Source organism: Manacus vitellinus, unplaced genomic scaffold (assembly GCF_001715985.3).
Source record: "Manacus vitellinus isolate BGI_N305 unplaced genomic scaffold, ASM171598v3 scaffold_3_pilon, whole genome shotgun sequence".
In the NCBI taxonomy this organism is placed as follows: domain Eukaryota; kingdom Metazoa; phylum Chordata; class Aves; order Passeriformes; family Pipridae; genus Manacus; species Manacus vitellinus.
In genome coordinates, this window is record NW_021940535.1 from 20,514,845 (window position 1) to 20,529,374 (window position 14,530).

General features: G+C 38.9%; 1 protein-coding gene across 1 annotated transcript; it reads right to left on the minus strand.

Annotated features, from left to right (window-relative positions):
* Positions 1 to 4,436: 4,436 nt before the first annotated feature.
* Positions 4,437 to 10,664, minus strand: BTD (biotinidase). The gene is made up of 3 exons (XM_008920421.3): positions 10,406 to 10,664; positions 8,944 to 9,093; positions 4,437 to 7,494 (listed from the first exon to the last, which is right to left on the minus strand). Exons 1-3 carry the CDS (start codon positions 10,634 to 10,636, stop codon positions 6,310 to 6,312), a joined length of 1,566 nt encoding a protein of 521 aa, XP_008918669.2. The 5' UTR covers positions 10,637 to 10,664; the 3' UTR covers positions 4,437 to 6,309.
* Positions 10,665 to 14,530: the final 3,866 nt, after the last annotated feature.

The following is a 14,530-nucleotide window of genomic DNA, read 5'->3' on the forward strand; positions in this document are numbered from 1 at the left end:
CTTTTTTTTTCCTGGAGGAAAAAAGAAAATCAAATGGACTCCAGGAATGAGGACAGCTGGCTCCGCTCAGCTCTCTGTATATTCTGACTTCTGGGATGTTTTACGGTTTTTTCAGTTCTCAGGATAAATGTTCTGCAGAAGAAAATGCCAAGTCAGTTAGTATTAACCTCATAGGCTGAGCTGTTACTTTTAGAATGCTGTCTTGCAGCATAAATGCTGGATGCTGATAAAAGAAATCAGTGTGACTTGCCCCCCCCCACATGCCCGAGAGTAACCCTACTGTCTTGTCATTCCTTATAAAATCTTGACTTCTGTGTCTCCTGCTTTGTATTTCCTTGTTTTACTTTTTATCACCTTCACATGCTTAGATGTCTCCCAAATAATTGTATAAATATATGTGGAACAATCAGAGCTAGAAATAAGCACTTTTTTAAACTTTGCTTGCAGTTGTTTCATGTTTTTTTCTGGTTGTATATTTTTTTAAAAATTCTGAATTGTCTATGTCCTGGTTTCAGATAACAGACTAAAGAATTAACAAATGTTTGGTTAAAGAAAAATTAATATTTAAATCCAAAGTTTTGCTCCTTTTGACATCTACATAAGGGCACTGAAGATACCAAAGCTGTTACCAAAGCTGTAGGGAAGACGACTAAAAAGAAGCATGAGATAATGTTTATAGATTCTCCAACCAAATTAATTCTGGTTTTGAGAGGAATTAGCCTTCCTCTGCCGAGGCATTATGTCCATTTAAAGACAGCTACCACAGTGATCCAGAATAACATTTTGGTTTAAAAAAAAATTAAGAGAATGTTCATTAAATGCAATTGGTTGGAGATAACACAACTGTTTCGGTAGCTCAGCTTCTCTTATGAAAAAAAAAATGTTATGACCTTTCTGTTGATCATGCAATAGCTGAGTAAGAGGATCATCCTATAGAAAGATCGTAAGCAACAGTGAATACTGCACGAAGAACTGGTTAGCATTTACTTGTGAGAAGTTTGTCATAATCATGGGACATTTTAAACACTTCTAGATGTCTCCAGGGAGCCCATACGACTCAATTCCATGTTTGGATCAGTGAAGTTCACATCTTAAAAAACTGAAACCTAAATAAAAATGGTAAGTGTTTATGGAAACAGCAGTTCTGGAGAACTGGAGGCTGTGCTCTTTGGCTCAGTGTACCACAGGGTGGGCAAGGTTCCAGCTGCAGGAGCAGCAGGAGAACCTGGCAGGAGGACTCTCCTCATCTCCCACCACTTTGTTCTGGGCCTCTGCTGATGGTACATATCCACTTCCAAAAGGAAATGCCATGGCACTGTTGTTTAAAAAGCATTGATTCCTGATGACAGGAATTCCTGATAATCCTGTCCTGGTTGGAATTAGACTAATAACTTTGGAGAGAAGGGCCTTTATTAATCTCTTAATAAGTAGTTTAAACTTTTTACACTACCTCCACAGATCTGGATTTAATCTCAGCAAAATTCCTTTTAATATCAGGAAAAAGTAAGTATTTAAATTCTTAAAGTCGGTCGAGGAAATTCATATAAATCCTTAAATCCAAGATAGGTGGTTATTGCCTCTTGTAGTAATCTCAGTGATTTGTGATGACTTCCTTATAATCCTTTAATACGCTGCAGAGGTTGACAGGACAGTTGGAGAAGAATTCTGATTAGGTTGAAAAACCTTTTTTGAATGTAAGTGTGTAGCTGTGACTCTAAACTGGACAAGATAAGAATTTATAAAACATGGGTCTTCAAACTTTACAGACTGAAACCTGAGGTGTTAGGAGCTCTCGGGAATGTGGTCTGATTCTTGGGGTGATAATGTGCAGGGCCAGGAGTTGGACTTCAATGATCTTTGTGGGTCCCTTCCAACTCAGGATATTCTATGATTCTGTGAAATGTGAAGAGATGCAGTGCAGGCCTCTTTGTTAGCTGATAGCATTGGCTTTTTGCTTTTTCTGGAGTCCTTTTCTCACTATAATATTTGTATGTTTTGAAGAATGTTAAGTGCAAAGATTCACTGTGCATTAATCTGAAATAATGAAATAACTGGCTATTCTTAAGAAAAGTACTACTGTTGTGTTTATGATGATCTGTAAGCCTTATTACAAAAAACCCTTCGTTTTACTGCTTAACAGGAGATGCAAACACCTGGCTGGACATTGTGAGTGTCACCCAGGCCCCCAGTCTGTGTGTCTTCTCAGACCTACTGAGAGAAAAATGGTCTGAAATGGCAGGCTCAGAAAGAGCAATTCGTTAAGTTGTTCAGCTGCCTGGAGCCCAGGAAGATCAAGAGTGTTTCAGTTTCCTTTTCCAGGGGGAAAATTAGTTGCAAGTGTGACTAAAATTTTCAATTTCTACAACTCATCTCGCAACTGAACATTCCTGACAGGGGAAGAAGATGAACATCCCTCCTTGCAGTCCTTGAAGATTTCTTGCAGCTATTTCCAACCTGTTATCCCAATTTTTTTAGCACTGTATTTGTCTTCAAATAAAGCAGTGTCTAAATTATCCATGCTTCCCTGGTGTGATGTGTGTTATTTTATGTTAGGATAAACTAAGCTCCCTCCATTCCATGCTACATTTTGGCAGTTTTCAAGCCGAGGTTGGGAAAGGAATCTTGCAGTTTTTTACCATGTAACTGTAAACATAGTTGAATAATAGAGAACCTAAAGAGCCTTTCAAACTGTCTTCATATTGATAGTGTCACTAAATATTTAAAGAGGAAAAAAACACCTTACATTCTCTTTTTCATTAAAATTTCAACAGAAGCAGCTCGAACTATCACTGTTCAGATTTACAACAGAACAAAACCTGCTTTCAAGTTTTGTCAAATGACAGACGTGCAGGTTTTCTTCTCATTGTACCTGGGAGCTGACTTAGTTCTGAAAGCTTAAGGCTGGAGGTCTCAGGGGTTCTTTTTATGTCAAAAGAATAGATTAGATACCTTAATGATTCATGTCCTATTTTGTCATGTATTTCTTGTCCCTTGCCAAGGTTTGTTACTGAAGCTGCCTGCATAGTTTTCTTAAAAGTCTTAGAATCTATTAACATCTTACTGAGTTGAACCTTTCTAATGTCTTCTGCCAAGGGCTGGTTTGATCTGCTGTGGGTACCATTATTGTCCCTGAGTTCTGACCTGTGTTGCCTACACCTATTCTCCCAGGGCAGGGAGGAAGGAGAGCACTGTGACTCTGAAGTATTTCCATTGCTGTCGACTTATTAAAAACTTGGAGTGATAGCACTCACTTCAACTTGTGCATATTTGGGGTTTTCACTTGTCGAGATGTGCCTAAAGGAGCTTATGCTGACTTGGGCATTGTGAACAGATTGTACCAGTGTGTCACCAGTTCCTCAGCCTGTTCACATCCCTCTTGATAACTTAACTCCAAGGTCCTGTTTGCCAACTGTTCCTTTGGTGTGCTTTCCGGCGTTTTCTCTCACTGTAAGCAGAGTATCCCCACATCCACCTGGAAAACTCACTGTGAATCCCAAAGCAGCAGATCCCTGATGAGGAATCTTCCAGCATGTCTGACTTGCATGCTGTTACCCTGCCTGGACAGACAGTTTCTGTGGTTGTCTTTCCCTTCCCAGGAGTAGTGTCAAGGCCCCTTAAAGACACCATCTCCTGCTGTCTGTCTCACTGTCTCCTTTAGTGTCAGTACAAATTTCCAAATCCTGATTTCACTTCAGTTGACAGACCAAGTGATTTAAAGCTGTTCTAGACTTAGCTGTACTTCCCATGTGTCAAAAGATCCTCATGTTCTGGTTCAGTTTTGTTCCACTGTCTGGCAGAAATGGTTCAGAAAGCATTAATAAAACCCTTTATGTCCATTGAAAAGATATTAGAAGGTGGGTTGCATTACAGTATGTTACGAATGTGAATGTCAGCCTTGCTGAAGACTTCTCACACCTCCTCAGTAAGTGAGGATACAGGGTTGTTTGGGAACAGGGCAGTGCTGGGATTGCTGCTCCAGCACAGACTTCCAAAAGCCACCAATGTGTGGTAGTGAGCATCACAGGTTACTGCCTGGTCACCCCATTTCAGAATGGATACATCTGTTGTTACGCAAAGATCAGGATGGGTGGGGGAGTAGATAATCACTGTTGATCCATTGTGTCTGGTACTGTCTGTTCAACCTTTTCCTTTGCTAAAGGCTGCTCTTTTTGGGCAAAGGGAACAAGGTATTAGAACACACTCTTGATACTTAATGCCTGCTCTTCTCAGGGAGGGGACAGAGAAACATGCCCCACGCAAACAGTAAGGCCAGAAGGTCTTGTTTTCTAACAGTTTTAATATACGCAAAGTTAGAAGGGCTCTGTGGGACACAGTGTGCAAGTATTTCACAGATAAATACTTTTTCTTTCCTTAAGCATAGGAAATATGTGTAATGCTATTTACTTGTTTAGCCTTACTGTGACAATGGTGTGCTTTGGAACTAAATCCCAAAGAGTATTTTAGTGCACAAAGCTGCATGTTTTTCAGCCTCCAAAGCAGAGAGTCCTGAAATCTCCAGTTGTTCATTGTTCCGTTCTTTCAGACTTGGTTGTGTGGTACTAGAACCTGAAGAATGAATAAGCACTGCAAATGCTTTTCTTTTCTACTCTGTACATCCTGGAATTCGTGCAGCCTTCAGCAAGAACACCACTACAGGTGCCAAACGAGGATTTTTAGTAATCCTGTGGTGGAATGGCCTACTTTTATATCAGCAAGTTTATGCCTGATGAGATATAGACACTCCCCTCTCCATGTATCTGTCCAACATATGCTGCAGGATAAACAAACCTATTGTACCCCTCTATCAAAGCTGTGTTCGACAAGGACCTGACTCACAGTGATACAGGTTGGAGAAGGAAGGTTTGATAGACCACCCCTATCATTAACATTTATATAATAATTCTTTGTAAATATTTAAGAAAACTTGAGGTAGAAATTCAGCAATTTTTCTGTTGTTTTGCTTTCTGAACCCAGAAAGTGAGTTCATTCAAAGCAGAAGCTGATGGAGCACCTCTCAGCACACATACTTGTACCTGCCATAGTGATTTGAGTTTGAACCTACTCAGACCACCAAAATGGAGACTCACAGGTCTCCTGTTAGGGCTCTGCTCCTCTCGGCCTGACTAACAGTCAGAGCAACTGGAACACAAGGACTGGACCAAAGGAACAGTTGTGTTTATTCCATTACTCAACAGCTATTAGCAGATGAAGTCATAACAGTCAGTAAGACCACATACAATTATAATGCTTGAGAATGCATTAACCTGTCTGAATTTAACCCCAAATTAATATCCTTTGAATATTTTCTTCCCAGCTTCTTCACTGCAGTAGAACAGTTATAGCACTTAATCTAGTTATTGCCCTGGAAAGAATGGTGTGTTTTCCTCACTCAGCAGCACGAGCCTGCCATCTGGTACATGAAGCACTGATGTAAAAGCCTTGCTGTCCCTCAGTTGGTTATGTGCTTTTCCTAACTCCTCTTGAATAAATTCATAAACAATGGCTAAGACGTCTTAAAGTCAAAACAGTCTTGAAATGGCCTACCTCTCTTTTAAACAGGGGAAGTTAAAGTACTCAAACAGTACATAACATATGTTGTTGATATTCATCGCCAATGTTTTGTGTAGACATAATTTCTTGGGAATTGTGTCTTACTGCAGTCTTGTTTTTCACATGCATTTGATATCCTCTTCCCCAGATTAGATATTCTGTAGATGTTTACAACTGTAACATTGAGATACTGCTAAAAGCATATGAAAAAACTGGGAGTTTAGCAGGGAAAGAAAAGAAGAAAAAGAAGAAAGAAAAAAAAAGAATCATGGCACCCTAACCAAAAATCAGAACCTCAGCACATACAAGCTCTATGTATGTATACCTACATATTTTTGTGCATGTCACACACAGTATTTGTGTCTTCCTTCCCGTTTTTTTTTTTCTCTTGCAACAGTTTTCCATTCCATTCATTTCCATACTCCAAGTCAGAACACCAGAAAATGAAAGGATTAAATTAAAAGGAACAAATTCAGTTGAAATAAGTTGTTTTCCCCATATAAAACATCTCACCAAATTACAGCAAGACTTAATCTTTGCAAGGCAGTTTTTTCCCTTCTGGTAAGACATAAGCTACCACAGTACAGACTGTACTTACAGATTCTTAGGGTGCTTTGCTTATCATTTCAAATGTGGAACCTAATCAGTGAGTCATTTAACAAACACACCTGGACCTCTAGGAAGTGTGGATGTTCAACAACTTCTGTTAAGATAAATACTCTGAACATATGAGCAGTTGTTTTCTGACTCAAATCTGTGCTAGTCCTTTTCATACCATCGTCCATACAGAGCAGCTGTCAGAAGGCCAGAAGATGTTCTATTTTTGCTCATGAAATAGTGGTTGTTTTTCCAGCCCATGTGATCAGCAAAGTCCAAGGTAATGCCAGACGTCAGCAGCAAAGGAAAGATGTAAGGGGTACTCATATTTCCCCATAGCTGGAAATCTATCAGAGCAGTGGCATCTGTAACCTCCTGTCCACAAGTGCTAAAGCTGAGACCACCACACTTCACTAACGCACAGGCCTGGACATAGTATGTGCCATGCACTGTATGGAGCCCATCAAAAACTCCCAAAGCATATAATTCATCAGTTAAAACAGCTCTCTGATAATTTAAGTAACAACAAAGGGTATTGGCACAAACCCGGAGCTGTCCTTTCTCCCCCCATACAGGAACGAAAGTAAAGTTGTCATACATCATTTCTGCATAAAATGGGGGAGGTAACTGTTCATTTCCTTTTTCAGATACTCTGCCAGGAGTCTCTTCTTGCTCCTTAAAGCAAACCTGATCATCCAGCAAGGTGCTCGTAAAAGTCCTGCATGAGTCATGTAAGTTCACTCTGAATCTTTCATTACTCTCCAAATTGGTTTCATGATCCGTGGTAATCACAGGAATTTCTGCTACTATGAGCTTGCCACCATAACTTTCCATGTTGTGGTAGATGAAGGATTTGACTGGAGTGTATATCCCACTCCCTGTCATGCCCAAGGTAGGGTGGTGGATATTAGCTGCTAAAATATTGACATTGAAAGCTGTTGCAAAAGCTTGTTGAAATTCTACAGCAGACAAGAGCGGGAGCTGGTTCATCCAGGCAGTTGGATATACAATTTGTTTCAAATTGTATTGTCTGATGAGGTTCACTGCGGGCTCAAAAAAGAGTATATCAAAGCAAGTGAACATGCCAAACTTGCCAGCAAAAGGGGTATCAAAGTGTTTATAGTCAGGCTCTGGAGGGGTATCAAAAGCGTATTCGAAATACAGGTTGTGTTTGCGATAAGTGGCTACCAAGGTACCATCATCATCGAACGCCACGTTGGTGTTGAACTGGTACCTTCCATCAGGTGGACAGTGAGGATCAGTGTGTTCACAGGGCTGCTTAGTTCCTAAGTTTGCCACAAGGAATATTTTGTTCTTCAGTGCCATGCAGCTCAGTCGCTGAATAACCTGGAAAACAGTATGGAGAAATGTAAGCACTTCAGAAAATGGAGGAATAGTTCTACTTAAGCACCTATGAGTTATTTAATACTTTTCAAATTACTACTTTCAATTGTGTTCAAAATTGAGCATGTTTGACCATATCTGTAAAATTTAAAATTACTAATGATTTTTTGACAAAAGTTACTGGAACCAAATAGCTTTGTAGACAGAAAAGTATTTTGGATATTAATTTTAAAATAGAACAGAAAAAAAATATATGTGTTTCATTTCCTGAGAAGTTAGTAAATAAATCTCTCTATTTCAAGGTTGTTAATTTTCAGAAATTTCTGACTTGTAGGAGCACCAATGGCTTTCAAACACCATAGGTCAACTGAAAGCTTTGCCAAGGTAGCACAACTGATCTGTGGGTGCCTTTAGAACTTCTAATAGCGATCATTTGCAACTGTAATGTCTTGTTCCTGCAACTGGATGTTTTTACTATAAAATTTTAAGAAGCAATTACTAGCTGCACTTACAGAAGCAGAGATGTAAATGAATAGATTTTGCATAGTTACAGAAAAGAAATACAAGATGTTACAGACTACAGTATTACTGGGATATTTCTTCCATATCACAGAGCACTGTACCCAAGACTGCCAGTACTGCAATCTCCAAACAGGGTCTGACTGGCTAACCAACTTCTTGCTTGCTTGGCCATGATCATGGGTAGTAAAGATTCATAGGCCAAAATAGGTCATCACTTACAACTTACAAGATTCATGTTAGCACACAAATTCTGCTTAGTAGGTACATGCATGACTTCTTTCATTATGTTGGCTGCTGTAAGGTTAATAAGAATTAACAGTCTGTATTACTAAGCATGGTTATTTTCAGTTCGGGTCCAGAACAGTCAATGAAAACACTATTTTTGTAACATGGAGGTCACACCTTATGTAATCACGCTTGGTCTGTGTCAAGCTGTGACTTCTATTACATTGTAGCAGATCAAGTCCTGTTACTAGTGCTGATCATTTCACAGACAAACACACATATCCCCCCACCCCCGACCACTGACTCAGAATGTTATGGTGTCATCAAGTCATTAAACCCCAGTAACAAGAATGCACCAAAAGCAAAGATACTACTGTGTTGTTTTATCCAAAACAGTATTGTTCAAAATAAAATCACACACAACGCCTCTTACTAGAAGAGTAATTACCATTTCAGAGGTTGGGGAGGAGGAGATGACAAATCCAGATGGCTCACACAAAAGCTGTATGAGCCTTTGTGTACATATCTAAACAGAATGAAACCAGCATAACCTGAGCATCCATTCAAACAGAATCTGGTACTACGAGTTGTTAAACCTCCTGCTTACTTCCCTAAGCAAAACAACTAGAGCTATTTCCCACCTGGAGCACAAACCTAGCATTTAGTTATTCCACTCCTGCAGACATCAATCACTCCTATGTTTACCTCTGTGTCATTGAACAAATAGGGCTCTCTGCATGGATTCCACTTCCCAGAGTGCGAATGCAGAACGAAATCTAAGTAAGGATAAATGGAGCTTCTGGTGAAGTTGAAGCCATGGATTCCATCTTCAGGAAAAACAATAATCTGTGCCCCCTGTATGTAAAACAAATACATGTTTTGTAGGCAAAGCAAAGGAAAAGAGGGGATCTCATGGGTAGGAAGAGCTAAAGAAAGTTAAGTATAATCCAATTATGTTTTGCCAATAATGCAGCTTCAAAGTAGTTTTTCTTCGACTTCATAGTAGGTGTAACTATGTAGCAGGTGTAATTGTGTATTTAAAAAAATCTTATTTAACCTGACACATACCTTTATCTTGAAAAATAATGTGTCTGACATTATTTTAAGGGCATGCAAATAAGAGCAGGACTTCATCTCAGTTCTCGCCAAAAGTGTTCTCCCTTCACAGGAGTCATGAGAATGACATGATTCAGGTTAAAGACTAATGATGTTAAAACCTTGTCTTAATTTTTTTATCAGAATTATGCTGTTTGCAGACGAACTTTGTCAAAGGTGCTGCACCTGTATCAAAAGTGAGTGCAGCATCACTTAATAGATTAGGTACATAGGGTTGGATGGGGTACTGGGACTATTAATTTCAGAAACAGCTTGACAGCATTTCTGTACGGTCATCTGAATGTCTAAAAAAATTATACAAAAATGGTAACTATTCTCTCCCAAATCAACAGATCTGTGAAAACTGCAGGTCATTTCTTGTCTGTGTAGGGACAGTAACAGTTGCTTCCTTTGACCAGAACCAGCTTCAGGTTTTCCAGTGAGGGAAAGAAAGGGTGCTCTGCATAAGAATAGCCAGAAATACTAGTCTCTCTCCTCTAAATATATTTAGACTGAGAACCATTCCACGGTAGGGTAGGAGAAAGGAATGGAAAACTTTAGTTCCACAAAACTGTTAATGGTGGAACACTAATTTCCAAAGCATTTAATTTCCTTAGCTTTTAGAAACATTCAAGAATTTCCAGTGAGAGCACTGGAACAAAATCAAACTCAAAGACAGCTGCTCGTAAGACAATCTTTCAGTGAAAACATTCCATTTAAGAAAACAGAAAGGAGCTAAGTATTCAGACCAAAATAGAAAATTAATTTCCCTATACTAAATAACTATAGGCGTGTTTTTCCAAGCTTGGAATAACCCAAGCCAGGCAGGATGCTAACTGGCCTGATTTTTTTTTCAGAGCTGCTGGCAGGTCAGAGTGTCTGAAAACCCAGACCATAGTTATGTACATAAATATAGCTTTAGTTGCTTGGGAACACAAATGTAAAAGATTATCTTCAAACAGCAGCTACTCCATATATCCTGAACTGTTCCTAAAAATGAGGTGGAGTCCATTTAGATCAGCCACAGTATCAGTCATTCGAATTCCACAACTGCTCCAAGTTGTGGCAATACCTGTCTGGCAGCAGCCACTGCTTGCTGCTCATAGATGTCGAGGTTCTTGCCCATGAGATCCAGCGCGGAGCGCCGATCCACCAGGGCTGTCGGGTTGGGACTCAGTATGGACTCGTGCTCATACACGGCGGCAACATAATGCCCCTCCCTCCTGACTCTTCCTGAGACAACTTGATAGAAGAAAAAGATGATGGACAGCTTCCAGCACACATGCACCATGGTGTATGCCATAAATCTAGAGGGAAAAAAAGAAAACAGGTGGGGTGGGGGAAGCTTGAGCAAAGTATCATGCCAGGATTTTAAATTTACGATTAAATACGGACAGTAACAGAGACTCTTAGCAGTGTGGTGTTCTTAAATTCCTGAATGACCACATGCATATTGTTTCTAAACCTTAAATCTATCTATACTAGTACTTTAAATAACTGTTTCCTGTTTAAAAGCGTTTTAGCTTCGTATTTAGTTCTATTGATCTCTTTGCTTGGCCTCCCTTTACAATTAACTTTAACATTCATTTATAGATTATTTCACCATATATCAAAGCATCTTTCGGAAAAGTTAAAAGCAGCTCACAAATTTGCATCTCCTCTCCTATTTGGTGATGGGGGATGTATTTAAAAGTAGCATTTCCTAAAATTACTCAAACACTGTATTTAGTAGTCAAGTAGAAACAGAATTTATTTTATCAATACTGAAACAGATGATTGCCAGAAAAATTATATCAGACACTAGTTCTGCATTTATCTATCTTTCTATCATGAAAATGCCTCTCCTAATGGATTATGGATTAGGGTTAACTATGGAGTTAGGCTTTCCAACTCCACATATGTAGAAGGCAAATATTTTTCCTACAGTGCAGCTTTTTTGAACATCTATAAAAATGCTGAGTGCCATTCAGATCCACATTCCTCCTATACAATGAAGATGAATAAGGTTAAAAATGCTTTCATAGTAATAACAATAAATCAAAAATTCATACAAAATGGAGAAAATTTGCATTACTGAGCTTTTCTTAGAAGGAAATTAAGAATTATTGACTCTGAAAGGCTGGGGCACTCTGCAATATGGGCCATGTAGCCTTTTGACTTCCCAAGGTAGTAAACTACTTATACAGAACAAGGACTGACACAATGAATGCAACACTTCAGAAATACTACAGAAATGCTCTTTTCTTCAGAATTATTCTCACGGTATGAGAATTCTTCATCTATCACCACATTGTTACTAGTATCATTAAGGAATTAAACCTCAAATATTAGTGAAGTTGAAAGAGCATGCAGGAGAGATGCACTAATGCTACATATTGACAGCCCGTAAGTTCAGTCACTGACTTGTTGATTGTATTTGCTCTTTGGGAACTCTTATCCAAGAAAAAAAAATGTTCCAAAATATTCTTAATGCCCTGCACTCTTTGTAATCCACAACTCCTGAATTTTTCCAAAGCAAATACAGACTGATACACACACGCATGAAGAGCCTTCTCTCATTCCTATTAGGAGTTCAACAGGAAATAAAGATAAATTCTCAACTAATCCCAGTCTTATTTTTATTCATATTACATTGTAGTTTTGTACCTAAAGAAAGAAAGTCTATGGCAAGTTAACTGAAAACATCTCTTTGCTTAAATTCCAGGACAAAAACCAGCTTATTGAGCAATCCTCAATATTGCTGTGGGCTTTATTTTTACCTAAACACTAACGATGAGCAAATTGAAAAAAAAATATAGTAAGTACTTAGTTTAAGTCACTTGTTTACTTCCACGAGTTCTACATGCCATTAGCAACACTGGTTTGATAGTAACACAATCTCATGCAGGACAGCAAAATCATAACCTTAGTGCCTATGGCAGACAGAAGATATGTTTGCTAAACCTAAAAGTTTTAACATGTAATAAAAGCACTTATAAGGGTCCAGGAGTAACGTAGGTATTCGATGCTGCTAAACTCAACTGCATATTCATATTTCCTTGAGCTTTAATTAGCTCAAGTGTCCATACATACATGCCTTCAAGGGTAAATTTATTTAAAGAACAATAAGAATAAATCCATGGCATCTCTGTAATCAGATGGATTAAAGATACTGCATTTATATAAACAGTTTTGAAGTGATGTACAATAAGCTACCCTTGCTACTCTGCATCTGGAGGAAAACACCCAGTAGCTACGAGGGGTGATTTGGCAACACAAATCAAGAACAGAGGGGTCTGCCCTGTGCATCTCAGCTTTGCAAATGAAATACCAAAGCACATGTGAAAATATAAAGCAATATCAGAAGGAGGGAGAAAATGGGTGGGAAACCTCTCACAGCTAAGGAACCTACTGAAAATAAACAAACTGTGTGGCACTTCACTGACAAAACACTCTTTTCTATTTCCGTCACCGCTTCAGAGCCAAAATGCCTATTTAGGACTGGAATGGGTTCTAGTCAGCTGCTCTTCACTAAAGCTGTCAACTAAGATGTAATTAGAATTCATCATTACAATGGATGGAAAGAGTTGGAGAGTTTCAGACCACGGGATGGAATTGCTATGCATTAGAAAAAATCGCCTTTTTGCATTCTAAGCCAAACACACCAACAGAAAAAATTAACAGGCTTCTACGAAACGTTGTATTTTACAAACATACTTGGAGAATTCTTATTTTTCTGCCTCAGTTCATTTTCTGGTGGTCAGAAACACTCAAAAGTACTAATCTGAATCCCTTCCTCATTTAGATGCACAAGAGGTTTAGCACCAAACATGCAACATGCACACAATCCCATCTTGCTAAACCTAGGCCAACTAAAATAATAACTACAATAATTCCTCCAAGTCCTTTCCCTTGGCTGTGATTCCTGCTAGTCCTACAGACGGTGGGTGAGCACTTGTGTGAGTGCTCCCCAAAGCCTTTTCCCCTGTTTGACAGTTTAAACAATTGCTATCTAATGGATTGCTCCTAACAAGGAGAGCTGTGACAAGCCCCAAGGCTGGGCTCGGGTATGTTAACCTTTCCAGCAAAATAAGGATACCAGTGGGGTTTACTCAGCCCATAGGCTGTTGAGATTTCAAATATATTTCTGCCACATTCTGGATTTTTTTTCTCACTGGAAAATGCTACACCATCTAATAAATCCTTTCCTTAAGGAGAAGTTAATTTGCTTAGGGTCTATAGAGCTGTCACCTCACCTGAGCTACAACTTTAAATTTTCATGAACTGAAATGCTTTATTAATTTTATCTCTTTTTCTGTCCCTTTCCTGTGATTTATGTGGTCTGTTGCCTGGCAGAGAGGCTCCAGCAGGATCATCTCACCCAAATACAAGTATTTCATAGCACTATTACTGTCATCCAGTCACAATATTCACTTATATTCCTTCCACACAAAGGATAAAAAGACTGGTGTTTGAGTTTGGATACCAAGTTTACCCTGCAGTCCCGCTGCAGACTCTTCCTATTCAGCTTTTCAGAACTATCTAATCAACAAATTCTGTTGTTTATGTCATGAAGTAAAGCATCCATTCACTCACTTTTCAACAGCTTTGGAAACTTAGAATGTCACCTCTCACCACATCTGGATGTATGTACAGAAAAGCAACACATACCCTGCTTCTTAGTACTTCTGTACTCACAGTAATCCAACAGACTACAAAAATAACACAGGTAGCACAGCACTCGTCTGGGTCCTCAAGTGATTAACAGCAAATGCATGTTAGGCCATGCCCAACGTAGTACAGTCACATAAACAATACCAATAAGTAACATAATAGTAACATAAGCAGTAATGACAGTAACATAAAAAGTAATAATTACTAGGCAAATATTAAATTGCTATAAAAAAATAAATACTTTTGCATATTGTATGATATCCATGGATTGTGACTTTGCTGGCATTCTAATATAGCTTATACAACATATAATAAGAATATACACAATGAAATTCAAGGGGTTTTTTCCACTGATACATCCTGTCTACTGCCTTTATTTGCTGCATTTGATTACACTATTTTACTATGTACGCTTTGCAAAGGTTTTATGTTAGTTATGTTTCGGTATCTACTTTTTTGTTGTTGTTTGATGAGTGAGGGCGAACGGAACGCTGCTATCGTTAGGGGTTTGGCTGGACAAGGGGAGGGTGGGGCAGGGACATGT